Source organism: Penaeus monodon, chromosome 13 (assembly GCF_015228065.2).
Source record: "Penaeus monodon isolate SGIC_2016 chromosome 13, NSTDA_Pmon_1, whole genome shotgun sequence".
NCBI lineage: Eukaryota > Metazoa > Arthropoda > Malacostraca > Decapoda > Penaeidae > Penaeus > Penaeus monodon.
This window is the reverse complement of record NC_051398.1, coordinates 9,786,549-9,810,256: the sequence shown is the minus strand read 5'-3', so window position 1 is coordinate 9,810,256 and position 23,708 is coordinate 9,786,549. Positions and strand designations below refer to the sequence as shown.

Below are 23,708 nucleotides of genomic sequence, written 5' to 3'. Positions count from 1 at the left end.
TCAGAAAAGGAATTTAGTAAACTATTAGATTCTCTCCAAATACAGGAAGATGGTGGAAAGCTCTGGTCAAAGAGGTGGATGGGTCTCTAGTGAAGATGTTTTTCCCAATGGATGGAAGATCCGAATGGATTTACAGGGGATCAACTCGACTCAGCCCACTCTTCAACAAGAAGATGAACAGTCAAGCACAGACAAAACAGCCACAGAAGACTATACGACGTCGTACAGTGGCTGTACCTGGAACAGTAAGTCAGAGGGGTTTAGGTCTGCATATCTGATTCTTTTCATATACTAAGTGTAAGGGATGCTAATGAAGAAAAAGGTAAGAATTTAGAATGAATATGTTCATAGTGCGAGATGACAGTACATCTCTAGCTCTATGAAGATATTCATTCTCATTTGTATGATAACATTGTATCACTGTTGCTTGAAATGAAATTGCATAGCTACCATTAAAACCACTCATGCATGTTCATATGATGAAAGTTATTAAGATAGCATTCTAAAAGATCTTTATCTTGAGAGACAGGAGGTTTTACTGATATTGTGTATCTTATTTGCTGCAAAATTTATTGTACAGAGATGTATATTATTCTGACATTTTAATGCCATTTCATGCACTTTCAGGCAGTTGTGGAGTATGGAACATTTGGCCAGGGCTTAGATGCTGAGGCCACAGCTCCTGGTAAGGAGGCTCTTGTACTCATTGGTTATGATAACAACAAGACAGGTAAAGAAAGCAAAAATTGGAATGCACTATACTTATATTTCGGTTATTATTTATTTATTTATCATTGTCATTACTATTATTAACATTATCATTATATATTTTTTTACTAAAGGAAGTAGTTGTGGTTTCAGGAGTTTGGTTTTGGAGTAAGTTTGGTTTGCTTTATAAGTTAGATTTTTAACACTGTCTAAGAAAGCAGTAAAGGAATGTTTATTACTTTCCTTTTAATTGAACATTGGTTGTACAGTGTATTTTTTTATTGCCTGTTGTATAATTTCTTGCTGTGAAATGGCTTCTTTGACGATTATTAGTAAAGTTATGTTGACTTGCACTGATGTTGATCATTATATTGGAAAAGCCACATGTTAATTCAGACTGCAATTTTTCTCAGATGCTGATGTAAAATGATAATATTTAAGCCTTCATGCCTGTACTCATACTTATATGGTTATTTTTACCATGATATTTATTTTGTAGTACATCACTTTCAGATTAACAAAGAGCAGCTGTTATATGAACTGCATTTCTTAACAAGGCAGTGTAATATGATGGCTCACCAATATTCTTAGAATTAGAAGTAACTTTTATGTATTTGATGCTTTTAACTAATAAAAAAAAAACAGACATATCCTTCCTTGTACATGGACACAAGCACTTATACTTTCTCTCTCTCTCTCTCTTTCTCTTTCTCTTTCTCTCTCCCACCCTCCCTCTCCCTCCCTCCCTCTCTCCCTCCCTCCCTCCCTCCCTCCCTCTCCCCCCTACCCCATTCCTCTCTCCTATCTATCTTTCTTTCTCTCTTGCTTGCTTGCTCTCTATTGATCTCCAACTCTATATCTCTAACTCCCACCTCCTTTCATTTACTCACACAAATGTATAAGAACTAATCCTAATATGGTTATATTTACCATGATAGTTATTTTATAGTATATCACTTTTAGAGTAACTTTCTCAGAGTAGCTTCTCTTAATAAGGCAGTGTAATGTAATGGCTCATCAATATTCTGAGAATTAGAAATAGTATTTATGTATTTATTGCTTTTAACTAATGAAAAAAAATTACATAACCTTACTTGTACAAAGACACATGCACATTTACTGCTCTCTCTCTCTCATCCCCTCCCCCTCCCCATCCCTCTCTCTCTCTCTCTCTCTCTCTCTCTCTCTCTCTCTCTCCCTCCCTCCCTCCCTCCCTCCCTCCCTCCCTCCCTCTCCCCCTCCCTCCCTCTCTCTCCCTCTCCCTCTCCCTCCCTCCCACCCTCCCTCCCTCCCTCCCTCCCTCCCTCCCTCTCTCTCTCTCTCTCTCTCTCTCTCTCTCTCTCTCTCTCTCTCTCATTTGCACTCTATCAATGTCCAACTCTGTATCTCTATGTACCACACTCTTTCATGTACTCATACAATGTATAAGATATGTGCCAGTATTCACAACTGCTTTGTAGATATGAAATTGTCTGCTAACTGCACTGAAAATAGAACCTTTGTGTATATTCTATCACTTGCCACAAACTACAGTCTAATAAACTGGACAAGCTTTTAATAGAGGAACTTGCCATTTGGTCCAGCTTTTTTCTTTGATTGCTTTAATTAAGAATCAGAAAATAATTTGACCACATAGTAACTGATGGCAGTAAAGGGGTTACACACCTCTAACAGCTTTTGGTTTTAATTTAGAAACAGGAGAACGTCGGGCTGTAGCAAGAAAGAGTACTATGTCACGTGCAGGTACTCCACCTCGAGAAGTTCAACAAAGGATTGAACAGGAATCTAAAGGTTTTACTAAAGTAAGTGAAATATTATGAACTTTTATATCAAGAGGGAAGGGTAGGATAATGTATCTATCTTGAGCAGTACTTTTACCAGGGAGACTCAGTCATTGTTCTTTGAGCCACTTCCATTCATCTAGCCTGTATTTGTTACATTACAGTTACACTTTTTGCTGGGCTAGACAGAGTAAGACTGGCCTTAAAATTTCTTCAGTAACATGAAGCATAATAGCCTGTATTTTATCTCATATCTATACTGTTTTTGAACGTTAATGCTGGTAAGAAAAAAATATGAAACCCTAAAATTATAGGTCAGAATTTGTCAGAAATATATAAATTATAAATGTTGAATAAAATTATGAGTTAAATTTTGCAGAGACTTCAGTATTTACACTGACTAATGGGCATTTTAAGAAAATTACTGATTTACTTATCTGTACTTTTTATCCTCTTCCTCAAATTAATATTTAGTTATCTATTTAATGTGTTTGAAGATATCATACACCATTGAATCTCATTACCCTCAGAAATATCCAGAAATAGAGTAAGGTACTGAAAAGTGATTCAACTCCATTCTTCCCAGGTTTCCTAGAATCTTGCTCCAGAGTTAGACTTTAGAGTGATAATCCTTGTCCATATATTTCTAACAAGATGTAATTTAAACCAGTCTGATACATCTCTTGCACAGTGAAGACTTTTATTTTAATCATGAATTTTTCTACACCAGTCCCTTTATATCATTTAGTCAGGACATGTCATGAAAGGGAGAATAGGGAAGTATAAACACAAATAGCATGTACTAATGCAATAGCCAACTTTAGCTGCACTTCAGAGAGTTTGTTTTTCACAGCAGCTTCAATATTATTCATTTGCTGCAGGGAGGAGATATGACTCAAAAGTTTACCCAAACATTTTTTTCCTTGCATTTTCTAATGAAAGACAAGGGAATGAGCAAAGAACTAATATGGTATGTTGAAAGCACTAAACTAGCAAGTTCAGGTAACACTGGCAGCCAATACACAATAAGAAGCCTGTCCTAAGGGCCGGCCAGCATTTAGGAATACCAAGAACAATGGATTAAGTGATTTTGCGCTTTCACTCGTCTTCTCCAGTACCATCTGTGGTCATAACAGATAGCTTTTTTAGACTTTTATAAGAACTAGTAGTATAGTTGGAAACAAAGATTTACAAAACCAAATAACTGTTCTCTTTTCTGCAGAAACATACTCTTCACGAGGAAACCATAAAGTTCACGAGACATATCTGTTCGAATAAGTGCTTGGGGAAGGGTGATAACATGACTGATCACAAAGGGTTGTCACCACTCTTATATCCTATGATGTTTGGTTGGTACAGGTTAGTATCTCTCTCTCTCTCTCTCTCTCTCTCTCTCTCTCTCTCTCTCTCTCTCTCTCTCTCTTTTTTTTTTTTTTCTTCTTCTTCTTCTTCTTCTTTCTTTCTTTCTTTCTTTCTTTCTTTCTTTCTTTCTTTAATAATGTAAATATTTGTAGCAGATGGATTTGTGTCACTTTCATTATGGAACAATTTTTTTTATATATTTTTTTGTAAATGTAAAAATATTCATATTTTTATATATGTATAATGTATATATTTTTTCATCTTCTTCTTCTTCCTTTAGTAAAGTGATAGAGCTAAACTATATTCCCTACAACAGACATATTGTGAAGCAGCGTCGTAGAACAATGGGACGCAATGAAGTTTATTATGTAGCTCCGTGTGGTAGACGACTGCGCAGTGTAGAAGAAGTCTTCCGCTATCTTCTTGATACTGAATCCAATCTTGAGATCGACTGTTTCTCCTTTGAATTGGCAGTGGATACCTCTCATGAGTGGGAGCCGTTCAAAAAGATTGTCAACATTGATGTAAGTATTCTTTGCAGTTAAGATGTATGGCTGAACAATTTTCATATATTATTTTAATGACTTTTATATGATTTTCTTCTTCATCTTCTTCTTCTTCTTTGAATGCCCATATGTGACACATTTGATTTTTAAGACATATTTTGACTCATCATTATGTGTTAAAGAATTCTGTTGTTATTGTTATTACTATTATTATTTTATTATTATTATTATTATTATTATTATGGTTTTTGTTGTTACTATTAATAGTTATATTATTATTGTTATTATATTATTATTTTTATTGTTATGACTGTTGTCATTATTATCATCATTAATATTATTGTTACTGTTGTTGTCATTATTATTGTTCTTATTGTTATGATTATTACTATTATTATTATTATGTTTATTACTATTATTATTGTTATTGTTGTTATTAATACTCTATACTGGTGATATTTTGTTACTATGATTTGTTATACTTTGCAGATTATTTTATTGTTATTATTATTATTTATATTTAATGCATAATATGATTATGATTCTCTTCAGAAGATTATTATTCATATTGTTATTGTCATTGTTATTATTATGGTTATTATAGTATTGTTATAATTATTATTGTTGTTATTATTATTATTATTTTCAATATTACTGCTTACTCTCTACTGAAGAGTTTTAGTTGTTACTCTCAATCCTTCTTCCTTCTTTTTTCTTCTGTTGTCAGAATCTCACGGCCTTCTGCCACAAGTGACTTACCACCAGAAGCCAGAATATTGGCTTAGAGGGGTCACTGGTCTAGAAAGACGTGTAGTAAAAAATTCTCAATTCTTTTCAAATGATGGACATATTGTGAATTCCGAAATCCCTTTTCGTTTTCTTCTTCTTCTTGTGAGGAACTTATAGTGGAAGAGTTACTGTTATTAATTTTTTACCAGAAATGTTTGTTATTACTATCATTGATTGCTCTACATACAGTTAATTTTATTGGTTTGTGAATTCTACCTGCACTTTATTCTTCTATACTTCAGGACTATGATTTTTCCTCTCTCTCTCTCTCTTTCTCTCTCTCTCTCTCTCTCTCTCTCTCTCTCTCTCTCTCTTTTTTTTCTTCTTCTTCTTCTTCTTCTTTTTCTTCTTCTTCTTCTTCTTCTCTTCTTCTTCTGCTTCTTTTCTCCCTTTTTGGGAAATTTCTGTTGTACATATAAGCCTTCATTGTTTGAATAAAGCTATATTCATTTCTCTTCATTTTTTTAGATTTTATGGGCATTTTAAATTCTGTTGTGCTATGTTTGGCAGCTTATTATTGTTATCATTTCCAGCATGGATGGTGTTATTAATGTCACTGTCACAGTTTTTATTATGATAGTAAGATGGACTTCTATCATTTAGTTTATATTTACTTCTCAGGATGTATCCCTTGGAGAAGAAAATGTACAGATCTCATGCGTCAACTCCTTGGACGAAACTGCCCCTCAGACTCTTGTATACAGCAATGTTCGACTTCCAACAGAACATGTGCCACTCAACCTAGATCCAGAATTCTTAGTCTGCTGCGACTGTATAGATGATTGCCAGGTAAGAATTTGAGAGTATTAGTTTCAATACCTATTAATCTCTCTCTCTCTCTCTCTCTCTCTCTCTCTCTCTCTCTCTCTCTCTCTCTCTCTCTCTCTCTCTCTCTCTCTCTCTCTCTCTTTTGCCTTGTCTTGTCTTCTCCTTTTCCTTCATGTTCTTCTTTATTTCAGTCTGTTTTATTATTTTTCTTACTAACCCATTGCCTCCTGTCCTGGGCTAAAATGCTGAAAGGTCTACCCTCAGAAGTATTGAAGTATTGAAGCCTAAGTGTTATAATTTGGTCCAAGTCCCCTACTAAAGTATCCATTATTACTCTTAATTCCTTATGTTAGAAGCATACTAGAAATTATGACTGGACTGAGGTAATAGAAGAATGATGTATTTGTTGCCAGTGAGATGGCTGTTGTCAGGATAGCACAGCATATATAAACCCAGAAATCAAGTGTGTTAAGAGGAAATATGTGGTTATGTGTGGTAAATATTAAGTCAGGGAACAGCTTTCACTACTACTACTATTTAGTATGAATGATTTTTAGAGAGTGAGAGAACATTGATAAAATCAGAATTGAAGTTTTTTGTTTTTTTTCTTCACATTTACATTATCAATGGTAATTTTATTCATTATTTAGTCTGTAAGCTTATCGTAAACAATGAATAAGATGAAAAACTTTATTTCAGGACAAATCAAAGTGTCCTTGTTGGCAGTTGACAATCCAAGGAACCCGCATTTTGGATCGCTCCGAGAACCCCAACACAGGTTATCATTACCGCAGATTGTCTGAACAAGTACAAAGTGGTATTTATGAGTGCAATTCTAGGTATGCTTTTTATGAGTATTTTTTCCTACGTCTTGCAGTTTTAGAAATAATGTAAATATTATGTTAATAGGTAATTCATAGTCAGATTGTTTGTTGGGTGTACTGAAGAATATTCTGCTGTTTTTTTTTTTTCTTCTTCTTCTTCTTTCTTTTTCTTTTTCTTTTTCTTTTTCTTTTCTTTTTCTTTTTCTATCTTCAGTCATTTTCATTGTAAAGTAACCTTACAGATGTAAGTGCAGCAACATGTGCTTAAATCGTGTCGTGCAGCACCCACTGAGGCTAAAGTTGCAGCTATTCAAAACTGCACGTCGAGGTTGGGGCGTTCGAACTTTACACGACATTCCTAGAGGAGGATTCATCTGCGTTTATGTGGGCAAGATGCTGAATGAGACTATTGCTAATGAGGTTTGAATCTCCTTTTTTATGGTTGCCAGTTAATAACCTCTTTCAGAATTAAGAGAATTATGTACGAACCCTATTAATAGCAACAAATGTAGAATAGGTATGAAATAGAATGAATGTCTTTACAGTGTGAGAGATGTATTTGGCCAGTTTCTGTTATATCTTCATCAGAAATACATGTATTTCTGATGAAGATATAATCAAAACCCATCAAATATACCTCTTGCACTTGTGAAGGTAATCAGTGTCATTCATACCTTCTCTACAGAATTGTGTTTGTAAAATCATGATAGTCTAAGACATTGAAAATTACAAATGTAAAAAGTTCATGTTCATATGCATTTTAGCTTTTTGATATTACAATAGATATATTTTCATTGCAGTAGTGAGAAACTCCTGTTATAAACTTTTTAAACTTTTTTTCTCACTTAATAGGAAGGCAAGATGATAGTGGGTGGAGATGACTACTATGCTGAGCTGGATTATATTGAGGTCATGGAAAATGCAAAAGAAGGATATGAGGAAGAAGTAGAGAATATTGAAGAAGAAACTAGCAAGCTCTCCGTAGAAGGAAATGCAATTGGTAACTTTTAATGTCTGTAGTCTTGATAAGGTTTTTCATCTGCTAAAATAAAATAATGATATGGGAAAAAAATATCATATCTTCATGTCTTTATGTGATTGCATTATTACCAATTACATATTTGTAATTACTGAAAGTAATTTTTTGTAAAACATTTTTTACTCTTACATCTGATTTTTCTTGTGCATTCTTACCAAATTTGTTTTTGTGTTATTTTTTTCCAATTTTACCACACTCTGACAATTTGTGTTTTACTGTCATTGTTATTATTACCACTATAATGTTGTTCTCTTTTTTTATGGACAGGATATCTCAACAAATATCCAGATAATGCAGCCTTCCCTATGTTTTAGAAAGATATTAATTTTCCGTGTGTGTGTGTGTGTGTGTGTGTGTGTGTGTGTGTGTGTGTGTGTGTGTGTGTGTGTGAGTATGTGTGTGAGTATGTGTGTGTGAGTATGTGTGTGTGCGTGTGTGTGTGTGTGTGTCTGTGTGTGTGCGTGTGCGTGTGCGCGCGTGCGCGTGCGCATGTATGCTCAGATGTGTGTGCAAGTGTAGATGTGCAGAAACAAAAGGAAAAGAAACAAGAAGAATGTGGCTAATATGTATCTTCATTCCCTGATCAGCTGGCTCAGATTCCACAGACAGTGATGGTTTCTATAGTGAAAATGAAGTAGATGACACAAAAGATGATCGGGACTTCAGCCATCCAACATATATGAAAAAGGTGGGACTTACTAAGAGAGAAAAGTCTGCTCGCCTTCAAGAACGTTCATCGCGCAATAACTTCCTAAAGAAAGGAAAAGGTATGTGTTGTCATGGGTGAGGTTAAAATCTCTTGCACCAGCTCTTTTTCTCACAGTCATTCTAGGCATCAAAAACACCCAAGTTCTTCCATGACATTGCACTAAGCAGACATTTTGCCTATTAGACATAAACAAAGATGCAGAACTAGAAAAGAGCAAAATTAGCACCATATCATGTAGACAACACAAGAAGCTTTCCTTTTTTGCTCTTCTTCATTATCCCTTTCTTCTGTCCACTTCCCAAGGTGTGAGAGTCATGCTGAAAGGATGAAAGGCTGGCTTTGTGTCAGTCATGAATGGCCTCCGGGAGCCATGCGCACAGTATTCCCTTGTTTAATTATCTAGTCCTTACCCTTCATGGGGACCTTGAGGATATATAGTTTCCTCTGCCCATTTATTTCAGGCTCACCATGGCCAATAATGAAGATGTTTTACCCTTAGTAGGGGCATTAAGACTTAGCCCTTCATCAACCAGCCTATCTAAATTTTATTTTATTGGTTTCCCGACCCCTGCCTCAAGTAGTCTTAGTATCTGCCCCAGTATCCTTCCACCCCAAACCAAACTATCTCTTCTCTTCTCTCCCCTAGTCAAATTCCTTTTCAAGTCTAAATCCAGATACTCCAATCTCTTCCACTTCCCAGGTGCCTACCCCCCCTCCTTCTCACTCTACCTCATACCCAACAATCTAAATGTTCTACTCCATCATCTCCTACCACAACCTCTCCTACACCCACCCCGCCCTCTGCTTCTCAGATATCTGTTTCCTCCACATAAGAAAGTCTTTGTTTCTCAGACCTCCCCACCCACCTCCCCACCAGAAACTCTTGAAGACATCCAAAAGTTCATAAACATGACTCAAGAGAATGATCCACTCTCTCATCCACCCTCTAATCTTTTTATTCACTCTACATTCAAAGTATCTGCCGATATCCATCCTCTTCATCAGGTTCCCGCTACCCCTCTTCCTCCCACTCACCCAAAAAACACACCATCCTCTCCTCTTCTGTGTGCACCATTCCCTCTTCTTTCCCCATTATCCTTACCACCCCTACTTAGATGCTCACCTGACTCCCATAAATCACAACAAAATCCTTCTGTGGATCCTTCCCCTCTTGACATTCTTCCGCCACCACCATTCTTTCGACACCTTCCCCTATTCCATTTGACTGTTTCATAATAGCTCTTTTGCAGGTTTCCCATGCAGTGTTACTCCCCCTTCCTCAGGCACTTATTCTCCATTTGATCTGATCACCCTATACCTTTAACCACATCATTTTACAAATCCCCACATTTGCTCTCCCTCTATAATCTTTTCTCTACTATTCTATCCCACAGCATTCTACAACTTTTTGACATCTAATACATCTTATCCTGATTGTTAACTCATTTTCACCCTTTTCGCCACAATACCTTACCATAGTGCTATATGACCTTTGATGTCTAGCGCATTTATTTCTTCTAAACATTAACCATTAACCATTGTGTCTTGATTGATAGAATGTTCACATCATGATAAAGTTTGTGTGTCTGTGGTTTTACAAATAAACAAGAGTTTTGATTTTTTTTTATTGTAGAAAGTAAAGATGGAAGTGGATCAGGATCTGCTCCTGCATCAGATGATGAAGCATCCAAGTCATCACAGCCTGAAAAGCCAAAGGAAACCGAACCCAAGGATGATTCAAAATCAGAAGAAGCAGCTGACGATTTTGATGATGATGATGAAGCAGGTAATTCTGATATAATGCACTGATAGTAAAGGGAGCTATGGTTTTCTTTCTATTTGTTTAATCTCCTTTCTTTAATTTATTTTCCCATTTGTGCAGTTGGTAGGTAATGTGTTATTTTCATGTATATATAACATATGGATAGCATATAGTTTAATTGGTTATTACCCAAAAATTCTTAGATGAGAAGCAACGCCGTCCACAAACCTTCGCCCCAAGTCAATTATTAGCTACCCCTCCAAAGCAGAGAGCAAACAAGAGCGTGAGAGAGTATTTTGGAAAAGACGAAGCAGTATACATCATGGATGCCAAACATACAGGCAATATAGGCCGTTTCTTGAATGTGAGTGTATAGTATAGTAATTTTAGAAGTATAAATATATATATAAAACACTACTTTTTAATGTGTTGTAAGAACTAATTTTCCTGGATTATTTTTTTTTTTTTTTTATATATTCACAAACAGGTATGTTAACATAGACACATCAAACTTAAATTAACTTTGTCATTTTAATCAGAAATTCAGTAAAGCAAATTCCCTTCCAGCACTCGTGTGAACCAAACGTCTTCGTCCAGAATGTCTTTGTTGACACTCATGACCTAAGATTCCCATGGGTGGCATTCTTTGCAATCAGCAACATCCGTGCAGGCACTGAACTCACATGGGATTACAGCTATGAAGTGGGCAGCGTCCCGGGCAAGACTAAGTACTGCTACTGTGGTGCCAGAAAATGCCGAGGGAGGTTGTTGTAGATTGTATTTTACTGTTTCTTTATATTTATAATTTAAATAATTTTCTTTTTTACCTTTTTACCATATGATGTTCTAGAGTAATTCCCGGTTCTAATGATGTAGTGGATGAATTGATGTGGTAGTTTATCAATACTTTTGAGTAGCTTCTTGTGTCCGTTTTTTTTATGCTCTCGGTTAAAAGCAATGAATCTTTATTTTACTATTGATATGCAATGGGAATTTTGTTTTTATTGCCAACTCTCTGTGTCCGATCACAATTCACAAATAATCAGTATCATTATCTTTGTTCCACCTACTCTGATTGACAGTTAGGCTATCTTGTATATTTGTCTACGTCAAACCACAATCTATGATCATTGCATTGTATAAGGATCAATCTTATCAGAGTAGAAGATGAAAGTCCTATTTCTGCTATCCCCAAGTCCTTGGTAAGTGACTATTTGAATATTCATACACTTGAACATTAAAATCTATTTTTTGTTGTTACTCTTTTTTGGAGTATGTGTGGGGGGGTAGCATTAATATTACATGGTTCAATTGGAATACTTGAGTATAGGAACAAAACACATAAAATAAATATTTGAAAAATCAACCAAAAGCACTGTTATTCTTACTTTAATCCACTGTTATTCACTTCATGATGACGTTCTCTTCCGTGAACATGAAACTTTAAAAATTATCTGATGGGCTGACATGTAGGAACTTTCCAATGGCACTCTCTTACTGATACAAAATATGCAAGCATACTTAGAATTTAATGCATTAAATATCTAATAAATGATAAAAGTATTTCATGTGAAACTGTTAAGGAAAATGTGAATAATAGAGCCAAGGTAAAAATAAAACTTTCACATGAAAACATTTTTGAGTGGTACATTTTATTCGAAATTCACACATGTATAAAACGAGTCAATATATTACTTATATTAATTGCTTAACACTAATGATTTCTGTAGGTTTAAATATAAATGTCATGAATATCAACAAGAAATGAAGTGTTACTATCAATTAAATATGCTTGGGAATTCATAAAATAATACTGGTTGATAGTCCTTTATAATGATCAGAAGACACATTTTGTTCCAGCAATTGTGTATTTTTTTTTCGCTTTTACATAAAGGCAACAAAATATCTTGATATATCTGTAGTTGAAGTCATTGACAAATTAAATTCTCAAATAATTCCAACAGATGTCGACTTATTCTCTAAGACATAAACTCAGCACCAGCATTCAAAAAAATAATTGCATTTCCCTAACCAAAAGCATTATGGAGGAAGTCCCAACACTGCGTAATGAACTTCCACCAACTGCACATGTGATGAGTTAAGGCAAGGCATTTCTCCCTCCTCTCTGTTATTTTCTGTTGATATCCTTAGAAATTCCTGTCTCCAAAGTTCGAGGAAAATGATTTGTTGACAGAGGATGAAGAAGAGGAGGTGGAGAAGGACTTGGTAATGCGAGACGAAGAGTCCTTGGGGGCCATGTTACCGAAGTTTGACATATTGGATAAGTGAGACATGTCAGAGAAATTGGACATATTGCTGAAATTTGACATTTCTGAGAATTTAGATGAAGCATCGCTAAAGTGGGAGAAGTTAGACATATCACTAAAACCTGATCTGCCAGACATGGTCGAGGCCATAGAGTCAGTGGACATTTGCGACATGAGCGAGTGACCACGGCCCATCAGGTCCTTCAGATCCCCGAATCCTGAAGGGAAGTTGCCAGACTCGAGGAAGAGTCCAGGGCCCCCCATGGAGGAGCTGAAAGACTGTTTAACGGATGATGTGGAGGAGGAACTCTTTTTCACCGACATGACGGAGCCATCGGGCATATGTTGGATGCAGGATTCGCTCACTTCTGCGGCATCAGCTGCTTCGGAACGCTTGAACTTTCCTTCGGGGTCCTCCTCATGGCGAGTCATTTTGGTGGAGGCCTCACGTCGTGCTGCCTGGCTGTTCTTATCAGTAATTTCAGCAGCTGTTTCGCGGTGTTCCATAACCCCGTCATTCTCCTGGACGACGTTTGAAGTCTGAGAAGTCATGACGCGGCGGCCATTCTCTTCCGTGATGCTCACGCTTGTCTGGTTACCAGATCCTGTGCCAGCTGTTGGGGCCTGCGCCATCGGCTGTGGACGGGCCTGCTGGTACATGCTTTGAGATGGCTGCTGAGGCATTTGCTGGGGCATTTGCTGAGGCATTTGCTGGGGCTTCTGCTGAGGCATCTGCTGGGGCATCTGCTGAGGCATCTGTTGTGGCATCTGCTGAGGCATCTGTTGTGGCATCTGCTGAGGCATCTGTTGTGGCATCTGCTGAGGCATCTGTTGAGGTTGTTGCTGGAACCCTTGCCGAGGAGGCTGTTGGAACATTGGCTGCTGGAACATCTGCGGCCGAGGCTGCTGGAACGTTTGTTGAGGATGATACTGCGGCAGTTGCTGAGGAGCTTGCTGTGGTTGCTGCTGCATGCCTGGAGGTCCCTGCGTGTACATCGGCTGCGGCGTTGGCTGACTCGGACTGGTCACATTGAAGGTAACTTCGGACCGGACAGGAGCAGCCCCTCTGTTAACGTCGAACTCCATCGTGGAGGAAACACGTGAGGATTCAGAGCCGGCTTCACTGGGGGCGGGAGACGTGCACGTGCTGGTCTTCGTGGAGCCGAAGCCAGAGTCACTGAACATGAGCTTCTCACGCATTTCCTTTGGCAGACTATCGAAGCCATCAAGCGAGGATCCTTCGAAGCTGGAAGATGACTGAACAACAGTCCTGGAGGAAGTACTCTTGAAGGAGGAAGTAGAGTTGTTGTCACTCTGCTGAGAAAAGGAGGAAGACTGCTGAACGCTAGAGGATGAGTTGCTCGTCTTGGGTCCCTGGGTGATTGCAGCGCCTTCCTGTTGGGTCAAGATTAGTACGTTGTCAATGCAATTGCAATTTTACCGAGCTTGCAGAAGAGAAAAATAACACAAATTACAAAAGAACGAGACATGTACATACATGGTTACTAACCACAAAGAACTATCCAAATCATTCTCAGTGACTTGCTATTTTATTGCTTACATCTTGAGAGTGATATCATCTTTAATTCTCCCAATACTTAATCAAGTTATCAGTATCATCAGTATGATATCATTTTTCTGCACAAACCTTCTTTGGCGCCTTGATAGTCAAAACACCATCCTTGGAGAGAGCAGTGGTCACTTGGTCAATGTCAGCAGCCGGAGGTAGAGAGAACTCCTTGTAGAAGGACTTGCTGGATGTGGAGGTACCGTCCTCCGATACCTACAAGGAAACGCGGCCTCAATGAACTTTACAGACATGTTTAATCGGTCATTGTTATTACAGGGGAAAAAATTAATATATAATTATATGTATTAGACTACAGCTCCAGTCAAGGTAAGGAGTACTTGAAACTAAGAGATAACAGAATTATAAGATATGTTCAAATTTCAAATAAATTTCAGAAAAAAGCTGACTTATTTCGTCGATCTATCAATTTCATGCACTCTACTATATGCCGGGTATTATACGTACTGTATGTAGTTATATTTTTACCCCTTTTATGAAACAGTCTGCATTGTTTTTCCCCCGAAGACTTAACCCAACTTGCCGTCAAATTAACCTACATGAAAAACACGCATGCACGGATGCAATACATCCCATACTATATAAACCGTGACTGCTTTTACAACTCACCTTCTGATAGGATCCCTCAACCACAATCCTGTCGTCAACGGCTCTGACTTGGAGTTCCCGAGGGTTAAAGTCTTTCACGTCCATGACAGCCTGGAAGGAAATTCAATCATGTTGCTTGATGCTGATTTTGAAAAGGGTGGTGTTGGCTGGTATGGTGGTGTTTAGAATGAGGGTGAGGGTTTAAGTATAATATAATGCACTGTGATGTGATTAGTTGTGCTGTGAAAATTATGTGATGTTGTGTAATGTAATGCAATGCAATGTGATGTGGTGGTGATGATAATGATAGTGACGGCGACAACGAGGACCAGCATAATAGTAATCCCATCGGAAATCCAAGGTCCACTTACTCAATACAATAATTAATCACACAATCACAGCTTCACATTACCTGAAACTTGCCATCCTTCTCGTTGATCTGAACGGCCTGGGAAGCGTACAAGTCTTCGTCGATCTTTGAAGAGCGGATTTTGCTGTACACATCCCGACATTGAGACCTCGAACCGGAGTCAACCTGTGGATAGAGAGTTGTTTATGTACTGCTCGGTTTTTATTATTGTTATTGTTGTTGTTGTTATCATTATTACTATTGTTACTATTATTATTATTATTATTATTATTATTATTATCATCATTATTATTTTTTGTTAGTAGTAGTAGTAGTAGTAGTAGTCGAAATACTAACAGTAGTAGTAGTAGAATTATTATTGTCATTATCATTACTATGATCATTATCTTAATTTTTATAATACTTATTACTATTATTATTATTATTATTGTTATTATTATTATTATTGTTGTTGTTGTCATTATGATTATGATTATTATTATTATATCATCATCATTATCCTTATCATTATTACTGTTTTATTATCAATATTAATATCCTCATCATCATTATTAACATTATTGCTTTCATCATTATTACTATTATCGTTACAACAATGATAATAATATTAATAATAGATATTAGAATAAAAATAACAGTAATAATGACAATGATAGGAAATAACAAGAATTGCCGGAGGAAAATTAACATCCGCAATGAGAACACTAATGATAACAACAATAATGATAACAAGAATGAAAATATAATTATGATAATAATGATAATGATAATTATAATGAAAATAATGATAATTATAATGAAAATAATAATAATTATAATGAAAATAATGATATTGAAAAAATAAAAATAATAATAATAATAAATATCACAACAACAACAGCAATGATAATGATAATAACGATAACGATAACAAAATAGGCAAAACCGCGGCCTCACCTTCAATCCCCGGTTATCGAACTTGTCCAGGACAGTCTGGACGGCGCGGTCGAAATCCTCCCAAGCCTCCTTGAAAAAAGCGTCATCGAAAAAGCCCTCTCGCTGGACCACGTTTAGAGACTTGCCAGATGCCATTGCTGAAGCTTCCTGGAATGGGGGAGAGAGAGAGAACTGTGAAGGAGGAGTTGTTGGAGAGAATGGGGTGAGCGGGAGAGGGAGGATGGTGGGATGGAGAGGGAGGAATGGGGGAGAGAGAGAGAACGGTGAAGGAGGAGTTGTTGGAGAGAATGGGGTGAGCGGGAGAGGGAGGATGGTGGGATGGAGAGGGAGGAATGGGAGAGAGAGAGAATGGAGGAAAGGAAGGGGGGGGGAGAGAATGGTTGGAGGAATGGGAGAGAGAAAGAATGGTAGGATAAAGAGAGTGGGAGAGAGAGAACGAGTTGTTGGAGAGAATGGTCAGAAGGGGTGAAAGGGAGAGAATGCTGGGATGGAGAGGGAGGAATGGGAGAGCGAGAGAGAATGGAGGGAAGGAGAGGGAGGGTGGGAGTGGAGTAAAGAGAGGGAGGGATGGAAAGAGCGGAGGGGGAGTTCTAAGCGAGAGAGAAAGGGAATGAGAGAGAGAGGAGGAAAAGATTAGTTAGGAGGGAGGAAGACAAAAAGGGAAATAGAGAGAAAAGAAAAAGAATATCGTTCATTACCTTACAGTAGTTACCATAACTACGAATGGATGTATAAACTGCAACGAAAAATGGACGTGATGTCTCACAAATGAGTTTTTCTTTTTTTCTTTCATTCTTTCTTTCTTTTTTTTCACCCATTTAACATGACCTTATGAATGTTCCATGTTTTATTCACATCCTTTCATCCTACCAAATCTCATACCAGGAGTATCCCTCACTCCCCATCCCAGCTCCCCTTATTTTGCATCCATCACTCCCCCCCCCCTCCCCCACATTCCGCATCGTCCCCCTACTACATCTCCACCCCCCCCTACTCCGCATATAACACCTCCCTCCCACACTCCACCAGCCTTAGCCTCCACCACCCACCCACTCCACCTGCCTTCGCCCCCCCCCACCCCTCATCCATCACCCCCTCCTGCACTGCATCCCCCCCCCCCCCCCGGGCTCACACAAGTGGCTCCGGACTTCTCAAGCAAGCATGATGACATCCGGTTTATTGCATAGGCTCCTCTTAGCAGGCACATTGCTCTTATTCCAAACTTCAGACTTTGCTTCCCTCCTTTATTATTTTTCTTTCATTCTCTCTCTCTCTTTCGCGCACGCCCAAACTCCCCAACTTATCTCTAATCAGCGTGCCAATCCCAATCGCTGGAACGCACTGTTTTCCATTCGCTCTCTTTCACGCACACTCAAAATCTCCCAATCTATCTCATCTTCAATCGCAATTCACCAATCACAATCTCTACCGAACGCGTCATGTGCGTGAGAGGGAGCCGGTGATTCGGGGGGGGGGGGGTTATAGTTACCACCAATCCCGCAAACCAAGCGAATGCAAAGATAAAGCCTAAACTTCGGATTATGATACCTGTGACTAATTCATTAACCCTAACAACGTCTGCACATCAGTTCAATCTTGTAATCCTGTTACTTGCATTACATTTTTTTTTAAATAAATTCTTACTTCATGATACACAGGTAATCATTTGATTATTAACTCCAATCAACGCCGAAATCGTGTCATTCGCGGTAATGGTAGTAACTCTGAGGTAGTATCGCCAATCACCAACGACCGCTGAGGAGACGAAGAGGTCGTTCGTGAGCGGCAGGTGGTTTTTTGGACCCCACACTTTGCAGCTGGCAAGGCGGGCTCTCGGCCGATCGGCTGCCAACTCCGGTTCGATTGAGATTTTCGTTTCTTTCTGTGTGTGCAAATTAAATACGAAGTGCCCATCTGTCTGTGTGTCTTCGATGTTATATATGCGCATACGTATATGAATGCATTCATATATGCATACATGCATATATACAAACGTATATGCATACATATATTTACACACATATATGTAATCATGCCAGTCACTTTGCATGTCTTCTTTGATCATCTAAGACTATTAAGAGAAGGTTGATTATTTTTAATCTCCCCAAATGGATAGACATAAAAAACGAGAGAGAGAGAGAGAGAGATACCTACACTCATAAATGTGTGTGTGTGTGTGTGTGTGTGTGTGTGTGTGTGTGTGTGTGTGTGTGTGTGTGTGTGTGTGTGTGTGTGTGTGTGTGTGTGTGTGTGTGTGTGTGTGTATGTGTACGCGCGTGCGTACGCGTGCGTGCATGTTCATTTAGTGTATGTAAATAGACAAATATTTGGTAGATCAGAAAAATAGAGTGAAAAACTGGGGATAGAACGAGAGACGAGTGACGAGAGAGAGAGAAGGGGGCCAGAAACAGAGGCAGAGGTGAGGGGAGGGGGGGGGGGAGGAAAGTATAGCCCAGCGTGAGGGAAAAGGGAAAGTGAATGCCCGCAGTACCCCGCCGTTGGGGCACTCATAAGCGAGCGTCATCTTGGGAGCAACGGCCGAGGAGAGAGAGAGAGAGAGAAGGGGGGGGGGGCGTGGAGGTTCGAAATCCTGTCGAATGTCCGATGCCGAATGAGCGTTGGCGTTCTGTCCTAGGCCTTTCGCTTGCCTTTCCCTTTTGCTTTGTTTTGCTATATTTCATTTTATTTTCTCTTTTCTTTTTATTTTTCTTTGTGTACTTTTCTTTTCTTTTTTCTTTTCTTTTCTTTCAGCTTTTTTTTCTTTTTTTTTCTTTTTTTCTTTTTCCTTTCTCTTTTTTCTTTTCTTCTCTTTTTTTTCCTCTTTTTTCACCATCCCCTCCTTTCCTTCCCTTTGCATTTCCCTTTCCCTTTCCCTTTCCCTTTCCCTTTCCTTTCCTTCCTTCCACCACGTCGTTCTTTCGTTCTTTCACACTTGGTGATTATATATACATCCCGAGATGCCCCTTATCCACGTCACGCTTTGAATCCCGTGAAATCCTTCTTCCTTCCCCTCCTCTGATCCCTTTTTTCACCTTTTGACTTTCACCCCTTTTCATCTCGCCCACCACAGCCTCCCTCCCTTTCTTCACCCTTCTCTCCCCCCCTTTCACTCCCTCCCACCCCTTCCTCCTCCCTCCCTCACCCTTCCTCCACCCCTCCCACCCCCTTCCTCCACCCCTCCCACCCCCTTCCTCCTCCCCCCGAAGCCTAGGAGTGACATAGTTTCCAAAAATAAATCGCCTTACCAGGGAAAAGCCCCGCGGCTGGGTGAGGTGTTGCCAATGTTGGCAAAGGTGGGGAGCGTGAGTGTTGCCAACGATGCGTTTGGCTCTTGGGAGAGACGCGGAAGTACACATAATTAAGCGCATTGTTCGTTAAATATGAGAGCATTAATGGCCAAGAATGGTTAATTACGTGGAGCAGCAATTTGTAACAGGCGATAAACAAGGTCGTTTCGGAGGGAGAAGGGAGCGTTACTCTGAGCGGCCGCGGATTTCGCCTCGTCAGCAATGCATGCGAGACGGCCAACGCGAGGCGCCCCGAGCCAGCACCTCCATCAGCCAGACTCACGCCCTGGCCGGCTGCTCCTGGCGGGGACTTGATGTGACTTGAGTGGTCTGTAAACCCCCCATTAATGTCTGGCTCGCACGCCCCTCCGTTCTTCCGGTCACTAACCTCCTTCGGAACGCCACTCGCCTTGTCTCCGTCCTCTTGTCACTCGGGAAATCTGTAGTATTCCTCGTCAGCTGCTCCAGACTGACGTGACTCTGTTTATACCACACTTTCCCGCCTGTCAAAAACATGCCAATCACCCCTCCTGCACCTTTCCCTCCCCCCTTCCCCGTCCGCATGTCTCTCTGCCCCCGACGCCCTCTCGTCATGCCCTTAAGATTCGCCGTCGGCCACGCCCTCCTATAATGACTTCATCCATCAGGGCGGAGACATTGTTATGAAGCTCCACCTATTCTCTGAGGCGGAGACTTACTGTTTCCATTACACTGGTGACGAGGGGAAAGGGGGAAGGGGGGGCAAGAGGGAAGGGGCGAGGGTAGGGCATTTGACAGCTGTGGCACTGAGTGATGGGGCAAGGAGAGAGGTGGGCAGTGAGAGGGAAAGTAAGGGGGGAGGAGGATTAATGAAGTGAAAGGGGGGGAGGGGGAGGAAAGGAGTGCTTGGGCGAGGCAAGGATAGGCGTGCGTATTTGCGAGGACACCGCCTTGAGGAAGGACACAGGGAAATACTTTTCCCGACGAGGAAGGTGGGTGTGTGCTTCTGGCGGCGATTTAAGCGCTTTGGGTTCTTGGTAGTTAGACCGCAATGAATAAAAGGAAACATGTTTATATATAAAACGATTTTTCTCTGCATACTGCACCCAGATCTCCATGGACTGTCTAATTTCAAGAGAACTTGCAAAAACTTAATTCACATAAAAAAGCAGTTCCATCCTACACTGAAGATTAAAGAGTTAATTTACACAAAATCAGCCCAAAAGATTATTGGGAGATTGTAGTGCATATACCGAAAACAGATTCGATTTGCAAACAAAATATTTTTGTACTATCTTACTGTGCAGCAGACCAGCAGCAGCAGCACTCACCTGAAAAGAAAAAAAGAAAAATAAGTAACAATGCATCTTAAAACATTTAAGCAAACGTTAACATCTATGAACACCGCTTAACCTAGGACGAAAACTAATTACCCCGTTCACCGCTTTTAAAACTACAGTACTCTTTTTTTTTTATGAATATGTGGGACGACTCAAAACGACTCACTACACAAAGAGGCACTTCGATGGTTTTTCCCTGTCCTCACACTCTCTCCCTCCTACTCCCCTTTCCCTCCCCCATCCCTCCCCTCATCCTCCCTTCCCTCTACCAAACACCCAACTTCTTTTAAAACAAAATACAAAAAAGTATCTCGGCAGGTGGCCAAAGGTGGCTTGTGAATGTTTCAGTGTTGGGCGTTTAGTGAGGGACAGCTGGCTCGGTCGCTCTCAGGCACTTTGTTTGCGCCGAGGCAGTTGAGGACGAAGCCGTGTCGCATCGGAAATGTCAAGAGAAAAAAATATACCCACGAAAATTATTTAAATCTTTAGGATCGTCATCCTCGTACCTCACAGAGAATGTGTATTGGGATTTCCTTCTGAAAGTTTGTTAATGGGTATATTGGTACGAACTTCGGGTTAATTAATATTCACACTTAAGATATATGGTTAGAATGTCAAAGGCTGTAACTTATTCAAATAATAATATCAGTGGTGATTATCATACTGATAAAGACAACAATGCAATAATAATGAATATATATATAAATATATATATAAATATATATATATATTATATATATATATATATATATATATATATACACTGTATAATAAGCATACAATAATATAATTTCTTATTAACATTATCATACTGTCAAATTAGTGGGAAGTGAATTGATTTTTGTCTTCTCCATGACTTAAATTCGACCATTAGATCATAGCCCAAGCTTGTGACTTTCCTCATCCTTCCGTGCGGATACTGATTACGTTCCCCACAGTAAGAACTATAACCACAAATAACTCTTCAATAAGCTTATCGTCTCTGGTCTATCATTACTCCACATCAGCACTCAGTAGCTGCATCGTATTACCGCCCATGAACGACGGTCAGTTTAAACAGCGGGGAGTTTGCTACACAAATCTGCTTTAAAACAAACTGACGGAATGAAGGCAACGTGTGTTATTCGCGCATCCAACGTCTGTCTTTCATTTTCCTTGGTATTCAACACGGGGGAAAAAAAGAAGAGAGAAAGAAAAATTAACGAAGAAAAGCCAAGGCGATAAGCAACCTCGCTGTGTACCTCGAAGTATTTTTGGTCGTCCTAAGCTCTTGCGTTCTGACCTTGTTCTGAAATTTGTGAAGACATTATTATTTGAGATCGAGCACGCTTTCAGATTCCATCGTCGGTTGCCATTTTGTTAAGAACGTTTTTTGTTGTTTCCTCTTTTCAAAAATCACATATTTCTTTTTTTATTAACACACGAAAATTCTTTGCTTTTTCAAGAGGGAAATGTTTACGCCTTTTTTATTGCATGTAAAACTCTTCACCCACGTGGCAATTTTTTTTCTTATCCCCGCGTTCGCTTTCGTCCTGTCAATGCAGAGCAGCCTCGAGTAAACACACGTCTATCGTCTCCGTATTAATATTTCCGGTATGTCTCTATCTCTTTCTCCATTTCCCTCTCTTTCCTTCCACTTCCTCCTCCCCCGAAATGCACATGTCTTACGCGTTATTCCCCGAGTTTATTTTTACTCTTTACATACCCCGCTACACACCCTTCGTTTCCGCTTTGGTCTCTCCTCGTCTGTCTGTTTTGTTCCTTTATTTATGGGCTTTCGTTTTTTCTCCTTGAGTCCCCCCTCTTGACACTCCTTCCTCCCGTGTTTTTATGATGCTTCTTTCTCTGAAGTGCAAGCGATTTTCTCACGTGTTTAGAGGCCATTACTCTTCATTACTCCACTTATTGAAGATTCATTGACTTCATGCGCAACGTGACTTTAACCCTTCTCGTTTTCTAATATCCTCTTACTCTCTTTGTATTTATCTTACTATTTATATCATTTCGTTCAACCTACATTACTTTATCCGATTAGAAAATAATTCCTTGTATTTTTTTTTCTGCAAATCTTTTTATATTTAGTATCCCTCCTGATTCATCACATGACTCACCGTCAGCATGTCCAACACGCTCAATTTTCCCCCTCTAAGTGTCCCTGTATTTACGCTTTGTTGCGGTTTTCCCCCGTTGTCACAGCACGCCCACTCGTCTGGACGTGTTCCCGGAGGCAAAACCTTCTTTTTTTCCTTCAATTCATTGGCATTTTAGCCTGTCTGTTCTCTTTGTTTTCTCTGTCTTTGTCTCGTTGTTTGTATGTTTTTGTATCTATCTATCTCTGTCTGTCTCTGTCTCTCGGTCTCTCTCTCTCTCTCTCTCTCGCTCTCGCTCTCGCTCTCTCTCTCTCTCTCGCTCTCTCTCTCTCTCTCTCTCTCTCTCTCTCTCTCTCTCTCTCTCTCTCTCTCTCTCTCTCTCTCTCTCTCTCTCTCTCTCTCTCTCTCTCTCTCTCTCTTCTCAAAAACTTTCATTAAGTATTCATAATTTCAGAGATTTTGTTTTTCATTTCCATTTTTCTTTTTTCTGTATAGTACCATTTTGCCCATTTTCATTTTCTTTGATTATGATATTTACATCTGCATATTCTCAAGTCTAGTTTTCTCGCTTACTATTATTCCTCTCTTATTCTTATCGACGCTTACCTCTCTCTGCCTTTTTCATTTCTCTCTTTCCTTTTTTCCTCTTTCTTGCTTTCCTCTTTCGCCATCTTCCGTACTTATTTTTTTTTTTTTTTTTTTTTTTTTTGTCTTAACGCCTGTTTTTCTTTTTCGCATTTTCACCCACTTGTTTTCTCTATTTCCCTGTTTTCCACTTTCCCCTCTCTTTTTTTTTCCTTTCCCCCCCTTTCCCCTCTCTCTTTTTCTCTATTGGCTCTCTCTGTTTCCCTATCCCTTCCCTCCCTCTTTCTCACCCCCTTCCTTTTCCTTCTTAACGCCTGCCTTTCTTCTTCCCCTCTTCCCCCTCTCCATTTTTTCCCCTTTCCGTCTTTTTTCCCCTTTTCTCCCTCTTTTTTTCCTTATCCCCTCATTTTTTTCCCTTTTTCCCTCTTTT

The 23,708-nt window shown here is 39.3% G+C and overlaps 2 protein-coding genes across 5 annotated transcripts in view; one reads left to right on the top strand and one right to left on the bottom strand.

Moving 5' to 3' along the window:
• LOC119580115 (histone-lysine N-methyltransferase SETDB1-like) overlaps positions 1 to 11,620 on the top strand; it is a 106,813-nt gene extending 95,193 nt beyond the window's left edge. For 2 of the 3 annotated variants that reach the window (XM_037928049.1, XM_037928048.1), the window contains exons 11-23: positions 46 to 245; positions 628 to 730; positions 2,401 to 2,510; positions 3,712 to 3,848; positions 4,168 to 4,375; positions 5,768 to 5,935; positions 6,614 to 6,753; positions 6,981 to 7,158; positions 7,591 to 7,738; positions 8,365 to 8,544; positions 10,120 to 10,272; positions 10,452 to 10,612; positions 10,816 to 11,620. In XM_037928049.1, coding sequence (XP_037783977.1) covers positions 46 to 245; positions 628 to 730; positions 2,401 to 2,510; positions 3,712 to 3,848; positions 4,168 to 4,375; positions 5,768 to 5,935; positions 6,614 to 6,753; positions 6,981 to 7,158; positions 7,591 to 7,738; positions 8,365 to 8,544; positions 10,120 to 10,272; positions 10,452 to 10,612; positions 10,816 to 11,022 — 2,093 coding nt within the window. In that variant the 3' untranslated portion in view covers positions 11,023 to 11,620. The remainder of the gene's footprint in view (positions 1 to 45; positions 246 to 627; positions 731 to 2,400; positions 2,511 to 3,711; positions 3,849 to 4,167; positions 4,376 to 5,767; positions 5,936 to 6,613; positions 6,754 to 6,980; positions 7,159 to 7,590; positions 7,739 to 8,364; positions 8,545 to 10,119; positions 10,273 to 10,451; positions 10,613 to 10,815) is intronic. The other variant, XM_037928050.1, reaches the window with a different exon arrangement.
• Positions 11,621 to 11,875: 255 nt separating this feature from the next.
• The window catches only part of LOC119580116 (regulator of nonsense transcripts 1-like), a 44,266-nt gene continuing 32,433 nt past the window's right edge, over positions 11,876 to 23,708 (bottom strand). For both annotated transcript variants that reach the window (XM_037928051.1, XM_037928052.1), the window contains exons 2-6: positions 15,998 to 16,144; positions 15,104 to 15,226; positions 14,713 to 14,802; positions 14,164 to 14,298; positions 11,876 to 13,910 (exon numbers count right to left, since the gene is read on the bottom strand). In XM_037928051.1, the coding sequence (XP_037783979.1) occupies positions 12,396 to 13,910; positions 14,164 to 14,298; positions 14,713 to 14,802; positions 15,104 to 15,226; positions 15,998 to 16,144 (2,010 nt within the window). In that variant the 3' untranslated portion in view covers positions 11,876 to 12,395. The remainder of the gene's footprint in view (positions 13,911 to 14,163; positions 14,299 to 14,712; positions 14,803 to 15,103; positions 15,227 to 15,997; positions 16,145 to 23,708) is intronic.